At 51.6% G+C, this 21,633-nt stretch overlaps 6 protein-coding genes and 1 pseudogene across 6 annotated transcripts; 1 reads left to right on the plus strand and 6 right to left on the minus strand.

Moving 5' to 3' along the window:
* Positions 1 to 305: 305 nt before the first annotated feature.
* SAPIO_CDS10400 (uncharacterized protein) lies at positions 306 to 1,766 on the minus strand (the record flags this gene model as incomplete). The annotated part of the gene is made up of 3 exons (XM_016783991.1): positions 306 to 628; positions 701 to 908; positions 1,041 to 1,766. 3 exons carry the CDS (start codon positions 1,764 to 1,766, stop codon positions 306 to 308), a joined length of 1,257 nt encoding a protein of 418 aa, XP_016638826.1.
* Positions 1,767 to 2,753: 987 nt separating this feature from the next.
* On the minus strand, positions 2,754 to 3,137 carry SAPIO_CDS10401 (uncharacterized protein; the record flags this gene model as incomplete). Its single annotated transcript, XM_016783992.1, has 2 exons — positions 2,754 to 2,844; positions 2,989 to 3,137. 2 exons carry the CDS (start codon positions 3,135 to 3,137, stop codon positions 2,754 to 2,756), a joined length of 240 nt encoding a protein of 79 aa, XP_016638827.1.
* Positions 3,138 to 4,401: 1,264 nt separating this feature from the next.
* Positions 4,402 to 5,638, minus strand: SAPIO_CDS10402 (Uncharacterized protein; the record flags this gene model as incomplete). The annotated part of the gene is made up of 2 exons (XM_016783993.1): positions 4,402 to 5,281; positions 5,352 to 5,638. The coding sequence occupies 2 exons, from the start codon at positions 5,636 to 5,638 to the stop codon at positions 4,402 to 4,404; spliced, it is 1,167 nt and encodes a 388-aa protein (XP_016638828.1).
* A 1,784-nt stretch (positions 5,639 to 7,422) lies between these two features.
* Positions 7,423 to 9,167, plus strand: SAPIO_CDS10403 (uncharacterized protein; the record flags this gene model as incomplete). Its single annotated transcript, XM_016783994.1, has 5 exons — positions 7,423 to 7,504; positions 7,646 to 7,668; positions 7,780 to 7,875; positions 7,993 to 8,743; positions 8,824 to 9,167. 5 exons carry the CDS (start codon positions 7,423 to 7,425, stop codon positions 9,165 to 9,167), a joined length of 1,296 nt encoding a protein of 431 aa, XP_016638829.1.
* Positions 9,168 to 9,735: 568 nt separating this feature from the next.
* Positions 9,736 to 10,626, minus strand: SAPIO_CDS10404 (annotated as a pseudogene; the record flags this gene model as incomplete).
* A 2,595-nt stretch (positions 10,627 to 13,221) lies between these two features.
* On the minus strand, positions 13,222 to 15,629 carry SAPIO_CDS10405 (Calcium-binding mitochondrial carrier protein; the record flags this gene model as incomplete). Its single annotated transcript, XM_016783995.1, has 4 exons — positions 13,222 to 13,935; positions 14,016 to 14,066; positions 14,118 to 15,290; positions 15,456 to 15,629. 4 exons carry the CDS (start codon positions 15,627 to 15,629, stop codon positions 13,222 to 13,224), a joined length of 2,112 nt encoding a protein of 703 aa, XP_016638830.1.
* A 3,461-nt stretch (positions 15,630 to 19,090) lies between these two features.
* On the minus strand, positions 19,091 to 21,379 carry SAPIO_CDS10406 (Cyclin; the record flags this gene model as incomplete). The annotated part of the gene is made up of 4 exons (XM_016783996.1): positions 19,091 to 19,402; positions 19,482 to 20,021; positions 20,093 to 21,169; positions 21,368 to 21,379. The coding sequence occupies 4 exons, from the start codon at positions 21,377 to 21,379 to the stop codon at positions 19,091 to 19,093; spliced, it is 1,941 nt and encodes a 646-aa protein (XP_016638831.1).
* Positions 21,380 to 21,633: the final 254 nt, after the last annotated feature.

Below are 21,633 nucleotides of genomic sequence, written 5' to 3' on the forward strand. Positions count from 1 at the left end.
GAAGGCCCATCCTCTTACGATGGCCATTCCTGGATTCGAGCAATTTCCCTTAATGACATTTTTTAAAGACTTCCAAGGCATGAGTTTTCCACATTGTCTCAGTGAAAAAAACCCCGTCATGAAATTTGGTAACGCTTAAGACTTCATAAAATAGAAGGGACCAGAATATCCTGTGAAAATGACAGGCTCTTACGATGTGCATTGTGAGCCAGACGCGGCATCCGTTGGAGACATTGTATTCTTAGGGGAAAAAAAAAATAACTCTCGACCCGAAACGAAACCCCGATTGTTTTATCCTAGCCCACTCAATTCCTCGAAGTAATAGCCTTCCTCCTAGCCTTCCCCGGCCTCTTAGCCTTAAACCCAGCCTTATTCTTCTTAACGCTGAACCCGCTAAGGTCGGCAGAGCTGAAGGCGTCCCCGGACTTAGCGTGGCGCTTCTTCCCGCCGAAGCCGTACTTTTCGTTCTTCTTCTGGCGCTTGGGGTTGGGGACGCGGTCGTCGGAGCGGCCGCCCTTGCCGGCCGACTTGAAACGCTTGCTATCGTTGGATCGCAGCTCGTTGTCCACGGCTACGTCGAAGAGGTCGTCTGCCTCGTGGGTGCCTGCGTTGCCGGATTCTTGACGCTCTGGAAACGGGGGGGAAAGAAATCCATGTTAGTAAGGTAGGTAGGCGAAGAGGGATAGAGGCGGGTGCGCACTTCTCTTGAGAGCCTTGATCTTTTCAAGGGAATCCTTCTTCGCCTTTTGTCGTTCTTGGAGCTTGGCGATCTGTACTTGCTTGCCAAACTTCTTTAGATCTCTGAGCTTGCGCGCTTCGGCGGAAGCCTTCTTCGCCGTGGCCTCCTCGATCAACTTTTGCCGGATCTTTTCCACATGTTCATCGCTCTTGACCATTTCCGCAAAGTACTAAGTGGTGGAAGGAGAGTCAGTATAGGAAACGAGGTGGGGGAGGAGAGGTCGTAATGTTGGGGAGGAAGGGTAAGTTGGAATGTGGGCGCGAGAGAGTGCGTGGGTCTGTGAGGGAGAGAGGTGACATACGTCGTTGGGTCGAGAGAAAGGAACGCCTTCCTTACGAAGTAATGTCCGAGCCTTGAGCACGGCATCTCGACTTTGCTTGTAGAACTGAAGTTCGCGCTGGAGGTCATCCGAAACATTGGGTATATCATCGGCGGTGCGTGTGGAAGAAGTAATAGACTGGTGTGTCGCAAACGGGGCCGAGGAATCGGTAGGTATCCGTATCCGGTTAAGGGACGTAAGGAGGGCTGCTGTATTGTTGATGGTGAGGCGTGTGTGGGGGATTAGGTCTTCCTTTTCTTCTTCTTCGAGATCTTCGAGATCAGAGACTGGGATATCGTCTTCGTCCTCTTCTTCTTCGTCTTCGTCGTCATCGCTGTCGCCGGCCGTCACCTTGGCGTTTTTGCTGCTAGTCTTCGACTTTGCCGGAGTCTGGATTTGCTTCTTCGGCGGGCGAGGTAACCGCTCCTCCATCTCCACCTCCGAGTCGGAACTGTCACTGTCATCGAGTTCTTCGATATCTAGCCTTCGTTCATTCTCACTGTTCTCCTCCTCCTCCTCATCTTCCCACTCCTCGTCGTCGCTACCGTCGCCAGGCTCGGCCGACACCTTCGCGGCTTTCTCTTTAGCGGCCTTCTTCTGCTCCTTGGCCTTGCGAAGAGCCTTCAACCGGCGCTTCTCCTTGATCTTGGCAAAATCCGTGCCCTTTTCGTCGGCCAGGGCCAGCTTCAAAATACTCTTTGTAACCATGGCTTTTCTTGGCAAGATTTCGAGAATCGCTGGCAAAAGTGGGTGGTGAGAGGGAAAAGAAGGAAATTGACGAAGTCGGAATTATCGACTTGCTCTGACTTTAGTTGTCAAATTCGTGAAATTTTTCCTGAGCGGGCTAGATTCTGCCGCTCTGAAGTGCAGAATTGAAAAGCGATGTGGGGGGGAAAAGCGGACATGGGGGAATCAGGAAGGCGGTGAAGAAGGTGAACATGTGGCTGTGTGGATGGTGTGGCGGGCGTGGAGGGTGGTGGCTTTCTGTCATTGTCTTATGCATCGGTCGCATAATTCATTGTGCATTACCTTCGTATGTACCCGTGTAGACATCGACTCCAAAAAACAGAGACCAGATGCCCAGAGTGAATGTCCACAAGAAGCCAGCGAAGGGTGAGTATCAAAAATTCCGAATAATCGTGATAAAATCCTCAAAACTATAATTATACAAACCACTTCTCTAGCCATTACTTTCTCCCATCATCTGTTCGAAATGTGACCCATCCTCACCATCCTATAGCTCTTAGCGTCGGCAACTGAACTTGACTTGACTTACACACAAGATGCTCTTCCAAGTTTACACAATGTCGTGTATCGGGGTCCTCGCAATTCATATCACTCAAGCTATGGATCGATCCATGTGCTCTCGTAACATCCGTGGTTATGGTATATATATATTCCGGTGAAAGACTTCCTGAACTGTACATTTCATGTTCCCGTACTATCTCGGCCTCCTGCCCTATTTCCAACCAGATATATAAAAAATCGTATATATATATATATATATATAAGAAAAGCTACCGAGATCCGTATCCAAAATTGATGGCATGTAGAAACGTGCCCTCGGTGAGCCTCCCGCTGAAATTGTTAAGAGTGATGGCGCATGGCTCGGGGCACTGATCAAGTCGCAGAATTGATAGAACCAAGGCAACAAAGAATCGAAGAGATAGAACCGTTTCGTTGTTCCGCAAGACGCTAAGTCGTCGACGAGAGAAGGTGTGAGGTCGAGTAGAAGACCTTTTTTTCCTTGGGGTCGGCCGTTAAGAAGTGTGTTGAGTCAACGTCTCTATTCCCCAAAGGGGATAGAATCTATGGGAAAAGAAAAATGCCGAGACATGGGTTCCACGGAGCATGGGGCCGAAGATAGTAGACGGGAGCCGAGTTCAGGAGACCGTGTCTTGCCGGAGACTCCCGACGAGAAGTTATTTACAAGATAGTGCAGGTGCCGAAGGCAGCGTTCGAAAAATTGGGATTCTCGTTGAGAGCCTCCTGGTTCTGGGGTTTGGCCTTGACGGTGTTACGGGTGGAGGCGGAGGCGCCGTTGGTGCCCTGGGGCTTGGAGGGAGCGAAAGGGGCCATTGTGATTAGGATTTGTAATTTTGTAAGTTTCGGGAAATGAAGGGAGCGTTGTTTGCGTCTGGCTGTTTTTGTATGAAGGAGAGTGTTAACCAGTGATGATGAAGATAAAGATGATGATGATGAGGAGGAGGCTGATGGGCAAAACCTCAGTCTCCAGAAGGAACAACGTCCATTTTTATATTCGAACGGGCCCTCATTAGAGAGACTGGATTAGTCGTAGAGATGCGGACGAGCTGCTTCCACGACAATGCCCGAGAAGGACTTCCCTTTCATGCCAGACCCTCCTTGCTTCAATGAAACCCGCCACATGGTACCGAACCACTTTGTTGGAGCAAGTTCGCTGGTAGAGATACCCTCGTAGCCTCCAAAGCTGATAGACCCGTCGCGGAATGCTAGTCCATTCTTTCCCGTCCCTTACTTCCCTTTCGTCCTCGACGATGGCACACTGCGTCTCTCCCTCTCTTTGAGGTACCAGTTCTGGCTGAGGACCCTGGCTTCAACGACCAAATGAGGGATGAAATTACCAAATATGTTAGGAAAGTCGTTTCAATGATTCGTTGATATGAGGAGGCTCGGGTTAGGAATATGTGTGTGATAAGGATATTGGTGGCTACGGCCTTGCTTCAACTTATGATTTCAAAATTATCCCTACGCCACCAACGAAGGGAGAGTCTCCCAAAGCAAACACCATGAACTACGGATGCCTATTTTTCGTCCCGTGCGAAATAAACTTGTGTAATTCATTGTTCCTCAGAAGTGGGGGGCAAGAAGCAAGGGAATCTCGGATATGAAAAGGCCGACTTGCATGCAAGGGAGACGACCCTTACTCTTCGGAGCAGTGGCAAAGGCTGTGTCTCTTTGAATGGAGAAGGTGACTCGAGAAATGTTGAGTAGATGGCATGGGTGTGGCATCCTTTTTCATATCACAGTCTCAGCGTGCTTCGGTATCATTCCTGCCTCATCCACTGGGAGGCGCTCTAAAAATGGAACCATCTCGGCTTGTCTCCCGGAGTATTGGATAAAGATTGGATGGTCCAGGTGTGTGGGCAGTTTTTCAAGTTGGCCTATTTCACCCAACGAGTGAACTCTTCACTTCTCATAGTCCAGGTGCACCTATCAAGACACTTCTCGCTCTTCATTAATACGATTCGTGGGTATCTGATCCGTCACACACCATGCCTGACCTCGCCCTACTTCATCACAACAATTCCGATCCTGCGCTCCTCCATCTATCCCGCGGAATGCGCCCAATGCCTCTCCCTAATTACTCATCCTGCAGTTCCGCTCTTGCAGTAGTCCAGTCCCGAAAGCTCTGCAAATCATCGACATTAACGATGTCCACCCCTTCATCCGACAAGACCTTCCAGACCCGCTCTCTAACACTTAAAGCCCACGCCGGCGCCCCCCAGTACCTAGCCTTGAGGCCGCGGGCATGGGCTTCCCTGACGCTCCTCCTCAACCTCTCGATTTGACCCTGCGTTAGGAACCCGGTTAGGGAAATGCCCAGGTGCTCGGTAAAGGAGACGCTGGCGTAATAGGAATTGGTGGCGTCGTATTCGGAATCCGCGAGGGCATTCAAGGGCGCGTCGAAAAAGGAGTCGCGGAATGTCGAGTTCGACCTCAGGGTCGAGAAGTCTGTGTTACCACTCCCAACAACGGTAATGGGGCGATAGATGACCTTGCCGTCGGTCACATGGGTAAGCCAGCCTCGTTCTCGCAGAGGTTGAAGCTGGGCCTGGACGACCGGCCATGTGTCACGGCTCTCGCTCTTTAGGTCGATGACGAGGGCCAGGGTCTGATTGGGGGCCGTCTCGTAGACTCCGTTGTGCGTCCAGCCGTGCTCGAGGGAGTACGAGTTCCTTTGTTCTAGAAGCTTGACAAGAGGCTCCACGTAGAGACTGGTGAAAGTAACCCCTCTCCTAAGGTCTGACCACTCATGGGCGATCCACAAATCACCCTCCACTAGCCAAACATCGGCCTCGATGCCGATGCAGCCCGTCTTTAATGCGGAAAAGACGGGCTCCTTGCGCCAATAATCATTGTGCGAATGGCAAGATATCGGATTCGGCTTTTCGATGTATGACGAGTCCGCATATATTAACCGGGCAATGAAGGTTGGAATGCCCACGACTGAAAAGAGAAGTCTGAATAAAAAGCGTGAGTAGACGCCGAGAGAAAATGACTAGAATAAGAAGAAACGGCAGTGTCACTTACACACTGAAGATGAGCAAAACTCCGCAGAGGACGGTGCCGCGGCCTACGCGACGCCCGTAGATAATGAGGACATCATCATCTTCCTCGTAGAATTCGGATTTCACTTTGAGCAATTCATCGGATTCGAATGAGCCCCTCGTCCTCGATTCACCGGTGTCAGATGGAAACCCGCGCAGCAAAGACCGGCCGCTTTCTAGTTTAGATGCTTGAGCACAACTGTCGTCATATACGGTGGACTCGAACGAACTTCTTTGAGAGAGTGTGCCCTGGTGATGGTGAAGCTCCATTTTAAGGGAGCTCGGAGCAGAAGAATAATAAAAATAAAAAGAAGGGCAGAGAGTGCGCTACTGCTACTCTTATACGATGGGACGTTTCCGAGAACTGAGAGATGAAAGGCTTAGAGAAAGTTGTATTTTTCACTTGCGAACCCGTGGTCACCAGCAGCGAGGTACGTTCCGAGGAGAATAGGTCATGGGACTTACACCCTCTTCACAGGACGACGGGGAATGCACGAAAAGGGGGGGGAGGGGGAGATGGAGATGGTTTCAAGGGCAGGCGGGATAAGCGAGGGACACAAGGAGGGACAGGAAACTTATACACGACGAGACGACGATCTAGACTGGCAAAACTTCCCCAAGAATAGCATATCGTGGGACCCGCACCATCTCCGACGAGTCTATCGGTTATCGCCTACCGGGCATGGGGAAAGACGGTAAGATGGTAAGACGAGCCAGCCAGCGGCGATGCAAAGGCACCACGAGGTCGCGAAAACTATCCCGTTAGGCTAGACGATATTACTTCGCACAAGCTTCTTCTTCCTGCCAGGGACCAGTGATTTATGGTTAATAACTCACCTGCCGTACAAGGTACTCGCAGATCAAGATCTGCCACTCAACCTTGATCAAATGCTTAAAAACGAATGTGGTTGAGGCTTTTCCAATAAATTGGCGTTGTCGCCACACGTGCGCCAATGGTGCGGGAGGATTCCCTGCTGGAGGGCAGGAGAACTGGCGGGCTGGCAGACGGGGGAAAGCAATCGTCAAATGGTTGAGCATTAAATCCAGAAATTGCTTGGGGGGCAATGCGAAAGGCTGGTCGCCAGCTAATCGAGCCACATGGGGCCTCTAGCCACACCTCACCGACAAGTTTTTGTTGGACTTGAGTGGCAGAGATTTGATCAATGGTTTTGTTGGATTGATCAATCATTGATGACTCTTCCGACTGCACTACGAAGTACTTCGTATCCTTCAAGCCTGAGATCAGTGCTCCGTATTGATTGCACTCCAGGCTACTTCAAAGGGGGCGAACGAAATGTCTCAGATAGGACGGTTTGAAAGCGACTAGCCGTCCGAAATCTACAACTGTCGCAGATGCCAGGTCTTCAATGCAATCCGTTTAACACATTTGATCTTGATAGACTGATCCTTTCCACATATTCAAGGTAGACTGGATCAGGCGTTTCTCCTTCTCGGCCTTGCCAATGGTCACGTAATGTTTACACCGAGGGATCAATTGATCAATTGATTACTCCTTGGCGCTGGACCCTTGAAAACAGACCCCTGTGCTGGCTTCTCTTCCCTTGATGTCACCGCTCGGTGGTGATGGGACCAGTTCTAGTGTACGAAGTACACTACTTCGTACCTTTGGAGTTTAGCTACCAAGTACTCCGTACACTAAATTAGTGCCCTTCGAAGATCATCGGTATTAAACTCCTTCGTACTTGTACCGCTTGTATACAATGCGCCACATGCGTGGTGCGGGTACTGGTACACCTTCGTCTTTGTCTGGTCTGCGTCACCGTCACCACTGCCCTGCGCCCTGTCCTGACCATCTGCCCCCAGCTGTCTTAAGCTCAAGGTTTGATTTGCCTTCTTCCGTGATTGGGTCCTGCGATTGCACCATCTGCCTGGAATTGCCACTGCAGCTGGTCTCTTTTAACCTCACGCCTCCCAAACGCCCAAAAAAACCCTCGTGCACCTTAAGTCCTATTGGCAGCCTCGTTGTTAGCTAGTTTACTTCGTGCTGCACTTCCCAGATGTGATTCATTCCGCCTCGTTGGGCGTCACCTGAAATGTGGCACAAGTCCCTCAAAACCAAAAGCAACAACACCAGGGAGACACTCAACAAGGATCCTGAGCTGGACTCCCATCCCCGTCATTGGCCTGCGCGCCCACCTCCTTTCGTGAAGCCCTGCCGATCGCGTGACCGACTTTAAGCTGCGCATCTCGGCCTCCTTAACACCGTCTCTTGCGTCTCTCGCCCACTCCATGACTGACTTGGCTACCAACCTGCAGCTATCGCCATGTGCCGTTTCTTAGTACGTAATGCTGGACCTCAACCCACGCCCACGCAGTCCGACTCTATTCCCTGTTTGGGAATACACTTTGAGGACTGAAGACTACTAACACGGCTTCTCTTCTCACTGTAGGTTTACAAGGGGAGCGACGAGATCCTCCTCTCCAAGCTGATCCTCGACCCGAGCCACTCTATCCTCAAGCAGTCCTTCGACTCGCGCCTGCGTCTGGTAAATACCGCCTCTCCTCTGATTCCTCGCCCTCCCTTCCAGTCCTCTGGACTCGCCCTGTCGTCGGTCGCAACTGCCCTCGTGAGTACCTCGAGCTAACCGCCTTGTCGTTTGCAGGACACTCGACGTGGCCAGAACAACGCCGATGGCTTCGGAATAGGCTTCTACACCGATCCTAAGCTCGGCGCCGCTCCGTGCCTCTTCACCTCTACTATCCCCGCGTGGAACTGCACCAACCTCCACCGCATCGCCTCGAAGACAGCTTCCCGCCTCATCTTCGCCCATGTCCGCGCCACCACCGAAGGCACCCTCAGCGAAGATAACTGCCACCCTTTCTACCATGCGTCTCTCATGTGGATGCACAACGGAGGCCTCGGCGGCTGGAAACATATCAAGCGCCGCTTGGGCCAACGCCTCGCCGACAAGTGGTATCTCGGCGTTGTCGGAGGCACCGATAGCGAGTGGGCGTTTGCGCTTTTCCTCGATACCCTAGAGCGGATGGGCCATGATCCCAGCTCGAAATCTGAACATGGCTTCGGCCCAACCGTTCTCAGAAAGGCCATGCTCAAGACGATTGAGATCATCAACGAGCTCACCGACTCGATCCCTCGTGACGTCATTGACAGCGAGAACGTCGACACGAGAAGCCTCCTGAACTTTGCCGTCACCGACGGCCACAGCGTCATTTGCACGCGCTACATCAGCAGCTCCACCGACGAAGCTGCCAGTTTGTATTATTCCTCTGGCACCCAGTGGGAGGAAAAGCCTTCGGTAGTCCCTGCCTCTGGGCAGAATTTCTACATGGAGCGTCGTGATAAAGGCGCCGACATTGTGCTTGTTGCCAGCGAGCCCTTGACTTTTGAAAGAGGTAGGTCACACACCTTCTAATTCTTTGCCCCTTGTTTTCTCCAACCATGGTGTTCATGTTGCTAACGCTGGGGGTCTCAGAGAACTGGGTCAATGTGCCGACAAACTCGATCCTGACGATCCATAAGCAAACCGTCATGGTTCATCCCATCATCGACAATTACTACAGCCGTAGCCCCAACCACTTCCGATCCAGCGCCTTCGTTCAGACCAAGGGCCTCATCGCGAACGAGAAGGCTTCTACTAGGGGACCGATCTGCCCTATCCCCGATTTGCAAAATGGCCATGCAAAGAAACCTATGGGCATAACACTGCCGCTCAGAGATGGGGCCAACGGCTCTCCCCCTGAGAGATTGTTGTCTCCACTCTCCCCTGGTCGGGGGTTTAGAGTGAATGGTCGATTAGCCTCGATGGAGCATTCTTAACATAAAGGGGGCAAAACATTGCGCTTGGCCGTCCATTTTGTCGAATTTCGGCGGGCGGCTGATCTATCTCGGTATATCGGGCGGCACAGTCCGTACGAAGGTATACAGGTGATATTATCCACAATCCGCCCATTTTCTCCGGGCCAACGTTATTGGGGCTACACCTCGTTTATGGGACTGGAGGACTAAAATCCAAAAATAAAAGAAGAAAAAAAAAATTAATGGAATGAGACTGGAGATACGGCACAGGTATTTAATTCTTACATGGTTGTGTTTCTTTCCTTGTTCATCTGATGGTTCCTGCGGTCAACAAAAATTGCGACATTGTTAAAAAGACAAAAACATGGGTTGTGGCGTGGCGTTTACAAAGACGGGGAGAGAGTATTTAAAGCATGCGAATGATATCTTGATAGAGAAAAATAAAGATCGTGTCTTCGTATATGTTTAATCATACAAATCAATGCTTCATAAGAGAGGTATTTGCATCCGATCTCTAAAAAGGTAGAGAATGGGGGTAAAATGGGAATAAACCAGAAAAGAAAAAAAGAAAGAGACGAGATGTGAATCTCTAATTTATCCTCTGCTCCTCAACATCCCTCCGCCTCAACAACGGCTCCTCCTCCCCGCTAACCTCCTCCCCACCCTCCGTAGCGGTCTTCCCCGTCCTCCCCTCTCGATAGAGCACATAATGCTGCAATATAAACACGGCGTCGTACGCAAGCGAGACGTTGCCCAGGGCGAACTTGACGGGGTTCCCCGTGATGCCGGACCAGTCGCGCTGGAGGTACGAGTCGACTCCCTGCTGGGCGATGGAGAGAAGGCCGCCTGTGAGGTCGAGGAGGATCTGCCAGATGGACCAGCCGCGGGTGGATTGGTTGCGGACGTTGGCGAGGACCTGCGGGGTGTATTTGACGAGGGTGACGAGGAGTTTGACGTAGGAGATGGCGTAGACGACGTCGAGGGCGCACCAGTCGGTAGCAGGGTCGAAGTCCGGCTTCGCCGCTGAGGAGAGCACGACGACGGAGACGGCTAGCACGGCGAGTGCGCAGCCCAGCGATATGGCAATGATGGGTTGGCTCGGTCTCGCGCGCGCGCCGTCTTTTCGAAACGACCACAGCGTAGGATGATACTGGCTCGTAGTAACACAGGAGAGCACGAGGGCGTGCGCGGCGAAGGCGACGTCGTTGAGTTGGACGGTCGGCGTGAGGCCGTGATGTCGGGCGGCGTATTGGGCGCGGACGAGAGGCGACCAGTAGAAGGAGGCCGTGGAGGTGAAGTAGGCGAGGAAGCCTAAGGTGTTGATGAAGGGGAAGTCGACGGTGGTGCCGGAGGTGGAGCGGCGGTGGTAGTTTAGGAGTGGTTGAGGGTAGAAGGAGAGGGACCAGGCGGCGGTGTAGACCCAGCCGAAGAGGGCGGAGAGGAGGGTGAGGAAGGAGACGAAGGAGGATGTCTCCGCCATCTTTGGTGTTAGTTTTGGTGGTGGAGATTCAGTTCAGGGGAGGGGAGGTTTCGGAGATATATTGATAGCTATTAGGCTCGAACGCCAAAAGAGTAACGGCGGTCCGAGGTTGTGCAGGCGCATCGGTCGAAAAGCGTCGTGCTCTCTGTCAACTCGGTCCCGTTTCACGGCGGGCACGACACTTTTCTTTTAATGGCGGTTGCGTCTCTTTTAGCTCTTCCCCGCCGTTGCGCGATTGAGGCAGGTCCTCGCGACTTAGCACATGGGTACCTCGTACGGCGTGGGAGGGATTAAAAAACTGGGGTCCTTGAAGATTTGAGAGGACGGAATCAAGGCCCTTGGCGCTCATCGTGGGATGTGACTAACTCCCTTGGTCATAGGCCCCCCACAAAGAACCCCTTGACAAGACCCAAGGCCGACTGGGCTGTGTCACGTTTGATGGTGTTTGATGTCACCTGGACCAAGTAATTAATCCGGATTTGGTGTGTTGTCTGAGATGAGCAGCGCCCTATTGAGTTGTCACTGGAGGGCAGAAATCAACAGCGCTCGCTCCCTTCATGCTGGCAGTCATCTTCCGTACAAAGCAAGCCATTACCAGGAGATTTGGAGAGTTTTTTTATGTTTTTTCCTTCTTCGGAAGATCACTCGATCTCGAGCATCGCAATACAGCACCCGGATATCTAGAACATTCAGATTTCCATGAGGGTTTGAGTCATTTCTGAACTGGGTTAAGTGAGACGTCAAATTGAAAAACGAGGCGTCGAGGATGCCCGAGCACGTCATCGATTTATGGGGTTCAGAGTTCGGAGAAATTTGATCATTGCAGTTGTAGTGTACCTGTGAGCACTTGTACCAGGTACAGGATGCTTTTTGCTGTCACTGCTTGGTGTGGGAACCTGGATCAATGATTAGAAATCAATTTAATATTGGAGCTAAACTAATTCTCTGATCGTTTATTCTTGGTGCTAGCGATTAGTACGGAGCTCCACTATGGGGATCCCGGTAGAATTATAAGTACTCGGTGCGAGGAGCGAGATATTCTGTGTGAAATGTTCGAAATCTTGGTTCAGAATGCGCTGACGATCTGTACTGCTACTAGTACATATTATCATGCAGGTGCAGCCAAAGGGCACTGCAGCCCAGGGCAGGGTACTTCTCACCGTATGAAGTATGAAGTAAGCCTGGGACAGACCGGGGATCGTGACCATGTTAAACCACTTCATTCCGATCCTTGTGCGCAGTAGTTCCGACGTGTACGAAGTGCTTCGCAGTGGATGCCAGTCAGTCGAACGTTTCGTCCTTCCCGAACAGCTGGTTCGTGATATAAGGCGAAAGAAGGTGCCTCGTCTGCGTATGGAAATGGATCATCAATGAATTACCGCTTCAGCCCATCGTTGGTTGCAAGAAAACTATCAATTCCAACTATGCAGTGTATATTATCTTCAACTTCTATCTAGTAGTGCATCAAACCTATTTCCAAAACAACACCGACCACGGCTCGTCCGAACCAGCGCCACTTTTCCGAGACACCACGACCCATGTGCACCGCTCGCGCTCCAGTCTCCCGATTCGACTGGGCTTCCGAAGCATCAAGTACACGCCGTACCAGCAACTGGCCCCCGTAATGCCATATAAAAGCTCCCTTCCCCTTACCGAAAAAGAAAGAAAAAAAAGTCGACGACAAATGAGCAAAATCAGACAATGCCAACCCCCAACGATAACCACAGAAGCAAAACGAGAAAGGACGAAAATCAACAGGCTCGCAAGACGCTAACAAATCCAAGAAGAGAGGAGAAGATGGGAGAAGATGGGAATACAATAAGCCAAAACAGAAACAGAAACACATAGTTGAGGCAAGAGGAGGCCAGACAAGCACAGTTAGTTGAAAATCCATGTAGTAGTAATAATGCCGCTTCCTATCTTTTTTTGCTCGCAACGCCCTTCCTGTATGGTTTCATGCCGTGAATATTTGACGCAAAACAACAAAATGTGAATGAGACTGGGCCATGGAATGAAGTCAAGGAAGAAAGCAGAACAAGGAAAGAAAAAGAAAAAGAAAAAAGGAAGAGAAAAAAAAAAAAGGCTCTAGTCTCTAATCTCTAGTCTATCAATAGAGGAGACATGCGAAATTGGGAATCTTTCAAACAAGAACAGGACTTTGACAGAATAAAGATGGCTTGATGCCTGCCTAGGCTGGGCGGTTGTAGCCGGGGTTAGCCGGCACGCGACACCGGCCCGTTTCTCAGCGTTAGCCCAGAAGGCGAGCAACGCAATTGGAGGGACTTGATGTAACGAGCTTAATTAATGCCGTCGTTCGATGCCGGAAAGGTCAAAGACAATGCAGAGGAACAATGAAGGAAACCTTGGCGGAATCCGCAGTGGTTCGCTCCTGGCTTCATCTCGCCCCATAAATCCGACATCGCCGACCACAAAACGTCCCGCCCGCCCGTCCACCCGATAACCAGCCGAGGGGATGATCCTTAAAAAAAAGGGCCAAGGGGTATTAGTTTTTTCTTCCCCTTCTTTTTCTTGGTTTTTTAATTCCTCTCCCCTTTTACCATCCCATACTTTTTTTGTGGAATGGAATTTTTTTTTTTAAGAGCGACCTCCCAATGACCTAGGTAGAGCTGTCCAGGAGCCTTGGTTGGGGAACTTGAGCTTTCCGAAATCTTCATCCAAGTCGAGAATGATCTTCAGCGCATTTCGGCTCCTGCCGAATGGTGTAGGATCGAACTTCTCCTTGAGCGTCGACGCGGCGGTGCTGATGGACTGGACCTCCTTGGCTTGTCCGGGCATGGGGAACGCGTTCTGAAGAACTTCATACGCCGCGAGAGTGAAACCGAACTGAGGAGACGATCGGAGGATACGAGCCGGGCCACCCTTGAAGAAAGCCTTGAAACCTTCTTCCTTCAGGATGGTCGAGGCGCAGTGACGCAGACCGTGGTAATGGCTTTCGCCCTTACGAGCCTCGACCTGGAGTCGAGTCTTGATGACGTCGCAGGGCGTCGTCAAGTACGCCGCAGGCATACCGGCGATCGCGCCAGATGTGAGGAGTTCGAGAACGCCAAGCTTCTTGGTCGGGGACTCGCCGAAGAGATCCTTCTTCAAGTGGTTGTATGCGGGGAAGTAGATGGCCGAAAAAGGCACATCTCGGAGGAGACAGGCCGACGCACCCTTGTAGAGCCCCTTAAGCCCCAGGTTCTTAACGATCCACATGGCGGACCGCTTGGGTGGGCCATCGACGGCCTTGGACATCTCTCCTTGGACTTGAAGGCGAATCTTGACAATCTCGAGGGGGTTGGTGAAAACCTACGAAGAAAGGCGGGGCATGTCAGCTTATTTGATAATGCCGTAAGTGCGATAAATTGTCATTTGCTAATGAACCCGACCCGATTGGCAGGGTCGACCTCAGGAACGAACAGCAACCACTCGCCGAGAGACTGGAGAAAGGGTAAAAGAGGGCCAGGATTGGGACGTTTCTTTTCACTTACGACTTGACAACCACCGGCGGCGCCACCGGCAATCACTTCATGCATCCACCAGATATTACCGTCGCTGCGGGTAAACCAGCCTCGAACCAAGTCATTCACGGTAAGCTTGATGGCCTTCTCGGGGGCCACGCCGACGAGCTGAGGAAGAACACCAGAGTACAATCCGAGGACACCTTCGTTACGGATAACCTTCTGGAAACAGTCGAGCGAGTTGTTATAGAGCCGCTGTCCCGGAATGGCGCCTCGCTGGTTCTGCATGCGCGTCTTTACGAGATCGATGGGATAAACCATGAAAGCACCAAAGGCACCAGCAACACTTCCCAATGCGAAACTGTAGGTCGACGACAGGATAGAATGGAGAATCGAGCTCCTCTTAGGCTGCGGCTTATGGATCGACTCATCCGATTCATAGTGTCGCCACGAGGGATCAAGCACCTTGGCAAAGTCGGTGAGGCCAAGCCTTCCCGAAGGCTCGTTAAGGCTGGCAAAGTGGAAGAGGATATCGGCCTCCATGGGGGTGAAGAGGGAGAAACGGGTGATCTTGGCCGCCTGGTTAAGGAATTCGGTACGTGTGATCTTGCCGTCTGCGCTCTTGGCACACGCCTTTCGCACAATGAGCTCGACGAGATCCATCTCCTTGATCATGTTCTGGAAGGCGCGAACGTTGGCATAAGAAATCTTGCTGCCCTTGGAGATGTTGCACAGAGAGCCCAGGTTCTGGATGACGTGGTCGGAAAGCTTGTGCTTGGCAGTCTCGAGAATGATGCGCTCGAAGTGCTCGGGGTCGATGAAACCATCGCCGTCCTTGTCGAACAGCTGGAAAGCTTGGCGGATCCTCTCGCCTTGCAGACCGCGAAGCATCTGCGAAAACTGATTGTAGTCCAATTCCTGGCGCGTCTTCTTCATACCAGTGTAGAGCTTGGCCCATTCGCAGTTCCAGTCGAAGGGGATGCTCTCAGGGCCCTTGTTCATTTGGTAGAGCTTCTTGAAATCCGCGTAGTTGACGGATCCGGTTCGGTTGATGTCGAAGAGGCGGAAGGCAATCTCGTACTCGGCATCGGGTTTCGAGAGGACATTCTCGAAGGCTGTCCAGTCACTCAGGGTCACCTTGCCTGTACCTCTCCGGTCGGCGACATGAAACAGGATACTATACTGATCCCGCTTCACCTTGTGCTGTACGCGAGATGCGTCGTTAGTGCGGTTCGCGACACGGGTGTCGGAGAGGACCATCTCCTCATCTTTCCAGACATTCAATGTGATTGCCCCATCTCTAGGAGTGGGGCAACGGCGCCATTCAAGCTACCAAAAGCCGAAAAAAAAAAGTGTTGGATAACTTACGTAGTCTTCATCCACCGGCGCGACGGCGTCGATGAATTGATCGGGCCCTAGGTACAGGTCGCCCGTCTCGGGGTCCTTAATGGCATTCCTCTGGAACCGCGCCTTGGATCCAGCAGAGAGCGAGCCGGCGTCCTCAGACGCCGCCCGAAGGTCCTCGGCAGGCCTCTTAGACATTGTAGAGGGTAGGAAATCGAGGAAGAGAGGGAGGGGGGGCTGGAGAGGAAAGCAGTTGAGGTCAGTCTCTGGGTGCTCGGCGCTCTCTCGGAAGGAAGGCACTGTTGCGAAAGAAGAAGCCACAGTAAGGACCACCTACAATGAATTAAGGGGAGAGGAGTAAATCGCAGAGGAGGTGAGGTTGGTCTTGACACCCAGGAAGGTAGGTATGAGTAATAAAGGGGATCAATTGCCGGAGGGGAGGAGTGAGGTGCGAGCGCAATGTGGACCTTGTCGGAAAAAGAAGGAATAGAAAGGGTGGAGAGGAAGGACAGGATCGATGAGTGACTCCCTTGCCAATTCAAGCTTGTGAGTGGGCCGCAGTGGAAACTCTCCAATCCCAAGAACAAGAAAGGACCAGGGTTGATAGGATGAAGAGAGAATGTGAATTGGTGATGAAGGTAGAGAGATGGTCCTGTTTAGAAGAAGATTGATAGTTGTTTGTATAGGGAAAGTATGTTTTTGTTCGAAGACACAACACGTAAGAGGAGAGATTTTTTCTTATTCCTCAAATTCAGTTTTTTCCCAACTCTCAATCGTGACTGGTGCGACAAGGCGAACAAACTTCCAAAAGGCAAGGGGAAAAAAAAAAAAAAATTAAAACTAAAAAGCTCAGCTACCCCTGGTGAAAAATTAGGCGGTGAGTCGAATTTTTTCCTTTTTGGGTAGCTTAACCCCAGATTTTCCGCGGGAAAGCCGTTCTCGGAGTCGGGATTTAAGTTGTACTGCGGTTGACACTGTTCGACACTGTTTTACTTTGTACTGTTTTCGACGACCTTGCGCTGTATTTGGACCAACCGCGAGACCAACCGCGACGCAAGTACGACCCTGTACGAAGTACACTGTATACGAAGTGTGAAGGGGATCAATACAACAGGAGGGGCTCGAATGGGGAAGGAGTCACATCTCCATCTCTGGCGGTGTAGCAGTCGCAGAGAAGCATTTTCCCGGCTGTTACGGAGGAAGCTACGTACTGCGCTACTTCGTGCTAGCGGTGGAGACATTTGGCTGGAGCATGGATCGCTGAATGTCACTCTCCGAAGTACACTACTAGTGTGCGCTACGTATTACGGGTACACAACTGAAGTTGGGGATGTCAAGGGACCCAGAGTAACGGTGCGTGGGGTCCATCAATATCGACGAGATCTAAACAGATTTAGCGTCGCCCACGAGCGAGGTCGAACGGAGTGGACACACATCCACACGAGCATCTCCTCCCATTTCATCCGACCTGAGGAGTGACGGGCTCTACCCGCCCGGAATAGTCAGGAGAAGACCTTCTTAGTGCCCAGCTAGCTTTCTTCCATAGCACCGAGATGGATCCTAGCTAGGGTCTTCTAGCTACTGCTTGACTTCGTCCACTAGACGATCCACATGGAGTTCCCGTTCTTACCAGTAAGTTGGTTTTCTTTTGCCAAGGAGAGCATGAGGCATGTACCCGCTGCTATTGCAAATGTTGTGCGAAGTGCAGACGGGAGGATTCGGGCATTGACAACTGGGGATTGGTGCATAGGAAGCATTTCGCACTTGAGGGTTAAAGAAACCGCTTGGAGCTGCATAACATTTCCAAACTACTCACGAACTAAAACTCTTGCCATGGGATCCCGCGCCTGTCCTGGGGTCATGGGACCCTTCCTTCAATTTTCCTGCTGCTAAGGGCTAGTGTACATTTGAGATTATCACCCGCCTCGACCTTGTAGGTTAGCACTACTTCGCACTCGACTTTGTAGTGCACACAGTACACTAGAACTAGAATTTGGCGGGAAGGCCCCCAGAAATAAGGCTTGGCCAACGAGCCTTGAACAAATATGAACGAAGAGCACTCCACTAGGATATATGAAATTATACCGAGGCACAGCTCTCCAGAAACCTCAAAACTCGTATAAATTTGACAGGCAGATGACAACGAAGTAATTAGGATGAAGAGCACGACCTTGCAGGTGGCGTCTGCGCGAGCCGGGAAATTTCGATCAATGGGCATTCCGGGACCTGAAGATCGCAAATGAGCTCTCAAGAAACTCATTGTTATCACTGATCTTTTAGTAATAAGCGAACCACACAATTCGCATTCACCGACGCGGGTTTTGCAGCTGCGAAAACCGGAACCTGCACGAAACATTTGAATCAATCAATCCTCCTTTCTGCCCATGCGACCCTTGCAACCAGCGTGCAGATGGACCCCCACGCGTCATCCAGAGCCGCGAAAAAGGGTCGAGGGTCGAGACCAATCGAAATGCGACACTCTTCAGGATGCGAAAACAAAAGAAGAAGAAGAAGAAAAAAAAAAAAAAAGAGCTCAAGCTGACAATGTCGCAATCATAGCAACAACGCCACTTCTGCGGCTCCGACTTCCAGCCCCCAGTCAGCCGCCCATGCGGTTGCGCAGGGTCTAGTCGGTGCAGGGGAAGTGTGAAATCTGACGTGGAAAGCGCACCAATAAAGCCCTGTGGAAATACTCGTGTGCGAAATGGCGGAGAAGTCCCCAAAGGATTATCGTGTGGTGTTTAGAGGCTAACGCACCCATGATCTGTCAACCTTGAAGGATCAAGACTCGGATAGATGCACTAAGCAAGATGCAACAGCGGCAAGCCATGGAAATGACCACGAGGTATGCACCATGGGTATGCGTTTCAGCCTCTTGAGGAATACACTACTAATTGGAGGGTTTGAATCGGTCTGGCCGGGTTCAACTTAATCCTGAAGGACCATCAATATCGTACTTTTCTAACCATCGGTTCCTATAAGTACAGCTAATAGTACCTAGGCCTCTGTAACCAGTAAGGGTTCAATAAAAAGATCAATGGATGACCAGCTACTGCAACATGTATAAACAAGAACATCAATAGAATGGAGACACCCACACCTTTCCTGAAGCCTCGCCAAAACATGAGGATACCAAAGAAAACCGACGATAAAATATGTCCGGAGACAAGATATTAAACCATACCCACAAAAGAAGCTCGAGAGAACAAAGAAGAGAATCGACAACGACCTCCTAACAGTGAGACAACACAGAGTGCGTGGGAGAGAAGAGCGACAGAAAAGTGAGAAAACAGAAGTCCGCAATGCGCCTTTTTTTTCGGTGGTAAACATTTTTGTTCCTGGGGAGGTTTTATGCTGCTCAATACCTATTCCTTCTATCACTTGCCTGCCTGTCCTTGCTATGCTGTCAAGGCCTTAACTCCAGGGAAAAGAGAAAAAATCAATGTGACAAAGCTGGCGCCGTTTGCCTTCGGAGAACTGATGGGTCCGATTCGAGATCGTCGCCGAGACGGAAAGTAACTTCGTCGTCAGAACCGCAGGCGGGCCAAAAAAATTGAAAACAGGAACAAAAAAAAGTCGTGAACATCGTCAACGTCGTTAGGGAATCGTCACAGTCCTTCTCGAACAAGGATATAGTGCCTGTGGCGGCCGGTGCGAATCTAAGCCTCAGCCGCCTGTTGGACACTGGGATACATGAAGTCGCTACCCGCCACACCACTAGTACCATCAAAGGTGTCGCGGTACTGCACCGTTGAGTAGGGCAGAATGCTCGGCTGATGGCTTGGAAGCTCGAAGCCCGCCTTGATCTCATCCTGGACGAACTCCGAGCAGTACTTGAACCTCTTATCACTGTACTTTTCGAAAATCGCCGCATGATGCTGAAGAGGCACTTGGCAACAATCAAGGAGCATGTTGAGCAACGGCTTCAGCTGACTCCATGTGTAGCCGGAATAGTGGACGTGGGCAGGGGACTATAAGAATCAGGACTGTGTTAGTGTATACTGTTGCGAGTGTGACTTGGAGGCATTGCAGAGGCAAGAGACAACATACCCAGTCTCCCTTTCGAAGCATGAGTCGCGAGAGGCAATGAGCACCGGCCGCGATGAAACTACAAGGGCTTCCAACGAATCGTTCATCCATGATGGTCACTTCAATGAAGTACTTGGCGAGCGTGCGCGTCTCGAGATCGTAGTCGTCAGCCTTGCTGATGCGGCGGAGGAAACTCATCGGACCAGGCCAGCCCAACTCGAAGCCAAGCATACTAAGCATGAAGCGTTCGGCCTTCATAACCTCTCCGATGGTGTAGCCCTGGTCGACCATGTAGACGATCTCTTGAAGCGACGGGCAGTTGATCTCTTCGTACTTGGCGGCTACCAGGATAGCTGTGGCACCCACAAGCTGCAGCTTGCCAAGGGATACAACCTTGTAGGAGAGGAATCGATCAATAAAATTGACGGCAAGGAACAAGGTCTCGGGAAGGAGGTTAAAGCGGTTGTGGACTTGGACAAGCCAATCCATCAAGACTGAGCGCATAGACCATTGGATTTCCGTCTGGATGTCCATGTAATGGGCGTTGGGAAGAAGGCGGACCTGAAAAAAAAAATGACTTGATTAGCACCAGCAATCTCTCTCAGAAGTCCTCTCTTGTATTGTTGCCTTACCTCGAGCTCCCGCATGTACTCGAAAATCTCTTCGCCATATTCAGCGACCATGCTGACATCCCACACGTCCTCATCGACGTCGTACTGAGGACGTGTGCTCTCCACAAATGCCTTAGCCGCCTCGAGTTCTCGGAGAACCTTGTTCGTCGTCTTAGGAAAAGGAAGCGTGGTGACGCCGCCTGTCGTCAGGTCACCGCGGGATCGGAACGAATGGGCGGTCGTATAACCCTGATCGTCGTACATTTCCTCTTCCTCCTCTTCCCAGTACTCCTCGGGCTCAGACATGAGCGTGGCCGAGGTGACCTTCTCTTCTTGGTACTCGGCGAGGATGTCGTCGGCAGCCACGGGGAGCAGAACACCAGCGCTAGCACCACTGTCCACAGGAAGAGCTACATCCTCCATCTCAGGAGCAGCCGGGGCTTGCGTATCGGGGTCGACGAGGTGTTCGACTGCGTCCTCGTACAAGGCCTCCGTCAGGTCGGCCAGGATGGGCAGCACATCTACCTGGGACCCAGACTGGGCTCCGAGAAGCCTACTCTGAGTCCTTCGCAGAACAGGCGCCTCAAGCTTCAACTGGGGGTGGCTCTTGTATTGGCGTATCTTATACTGGTTCGTAACAGTGCTGACCGCAGGAGGCGGGTTGGCGTGCTCTGTGCTGCTGCTTTGGCTATCCTCATAGATCACGACCGCCGCCTTCTTTGGCGCAACCACCTTGGCTGCGGGTTGGGCTACTTGGACCGCCGCAGGAACTTTCGCCTGGTTTCCGACACCAGCCAAAGGCTTCAGAGGTCGCTGAGCAGGACGGCGGAAAGCATCCTTTCCACCTGCCACAGCAACATCACAGGCAACTCCCTCGTTCTTGGTCCCCTTCTTCTGTCCGCATTGAGTAGCGAGGGGCTGAGTGGCGGCAGTGTTGCTAAGATCAGCGAAGGCAGTCCGCTTCGCAGCGGTCTTCAATCCGCCAACCATAGCTGACGCACCGCCGAGGGACTTCTCGCGGATATGGGCAGACGACGCGGTAGCGGCAGGGGGGACGTTTTCGTTCCCGAAGGATGGGAAAACTCGAAGGCGCTGAGGCTAGATATCAGGCACAGGATATATTAACAACGCATATCCTTGGCAGTTTGACCAGGAAAGGAGACGCAAGTCACGGCTGAAGTAACGATGCTGAAGGGAACGCAGCCGAAAACAATCGTGACATACCCCGTAACTGGAGCTAGGAGGGGATGAAAGGGGAATGGGACAACCATATATGAAATTGCGATTTGCACTTACTCTAGCATCCATGATGAATATGCGCGGTTGTTATGATTCAGAAGTTTATGCGATTATTCTCGCCAACTGGCATGCCACCGTATGAGGCCGACTGCGCCAGAGAAAAAAAACCTGACGCGTTGGAGGAGGGTTGGACCCTTGGCCGTCGCCTTCCCGTGACGGAAGGTTTGTGATGCGAATATGATATACGCGATGGGTGGGCGAAGGTGAGTAAGGCGCGGGAGAGCTCCGCGGTTCCCACGGCACTGTCTGTTCGGATCCGAGAT

This window comes from Scedosporium apiospermum, assembly GCF_000732125.1.
Source record: "Scedosporium apiospermum strain IHEM 14462 chromosome Unknown SEQ_SAPIO_0165, whole genome shotgun sequence".
Taxonomy (NCBI): Eukaryota; Fungi; Ascomycota; class Sordariomycetes; order Microascales; family Microascaceae; genus Scedosporium; species Scedosporium apiospermum.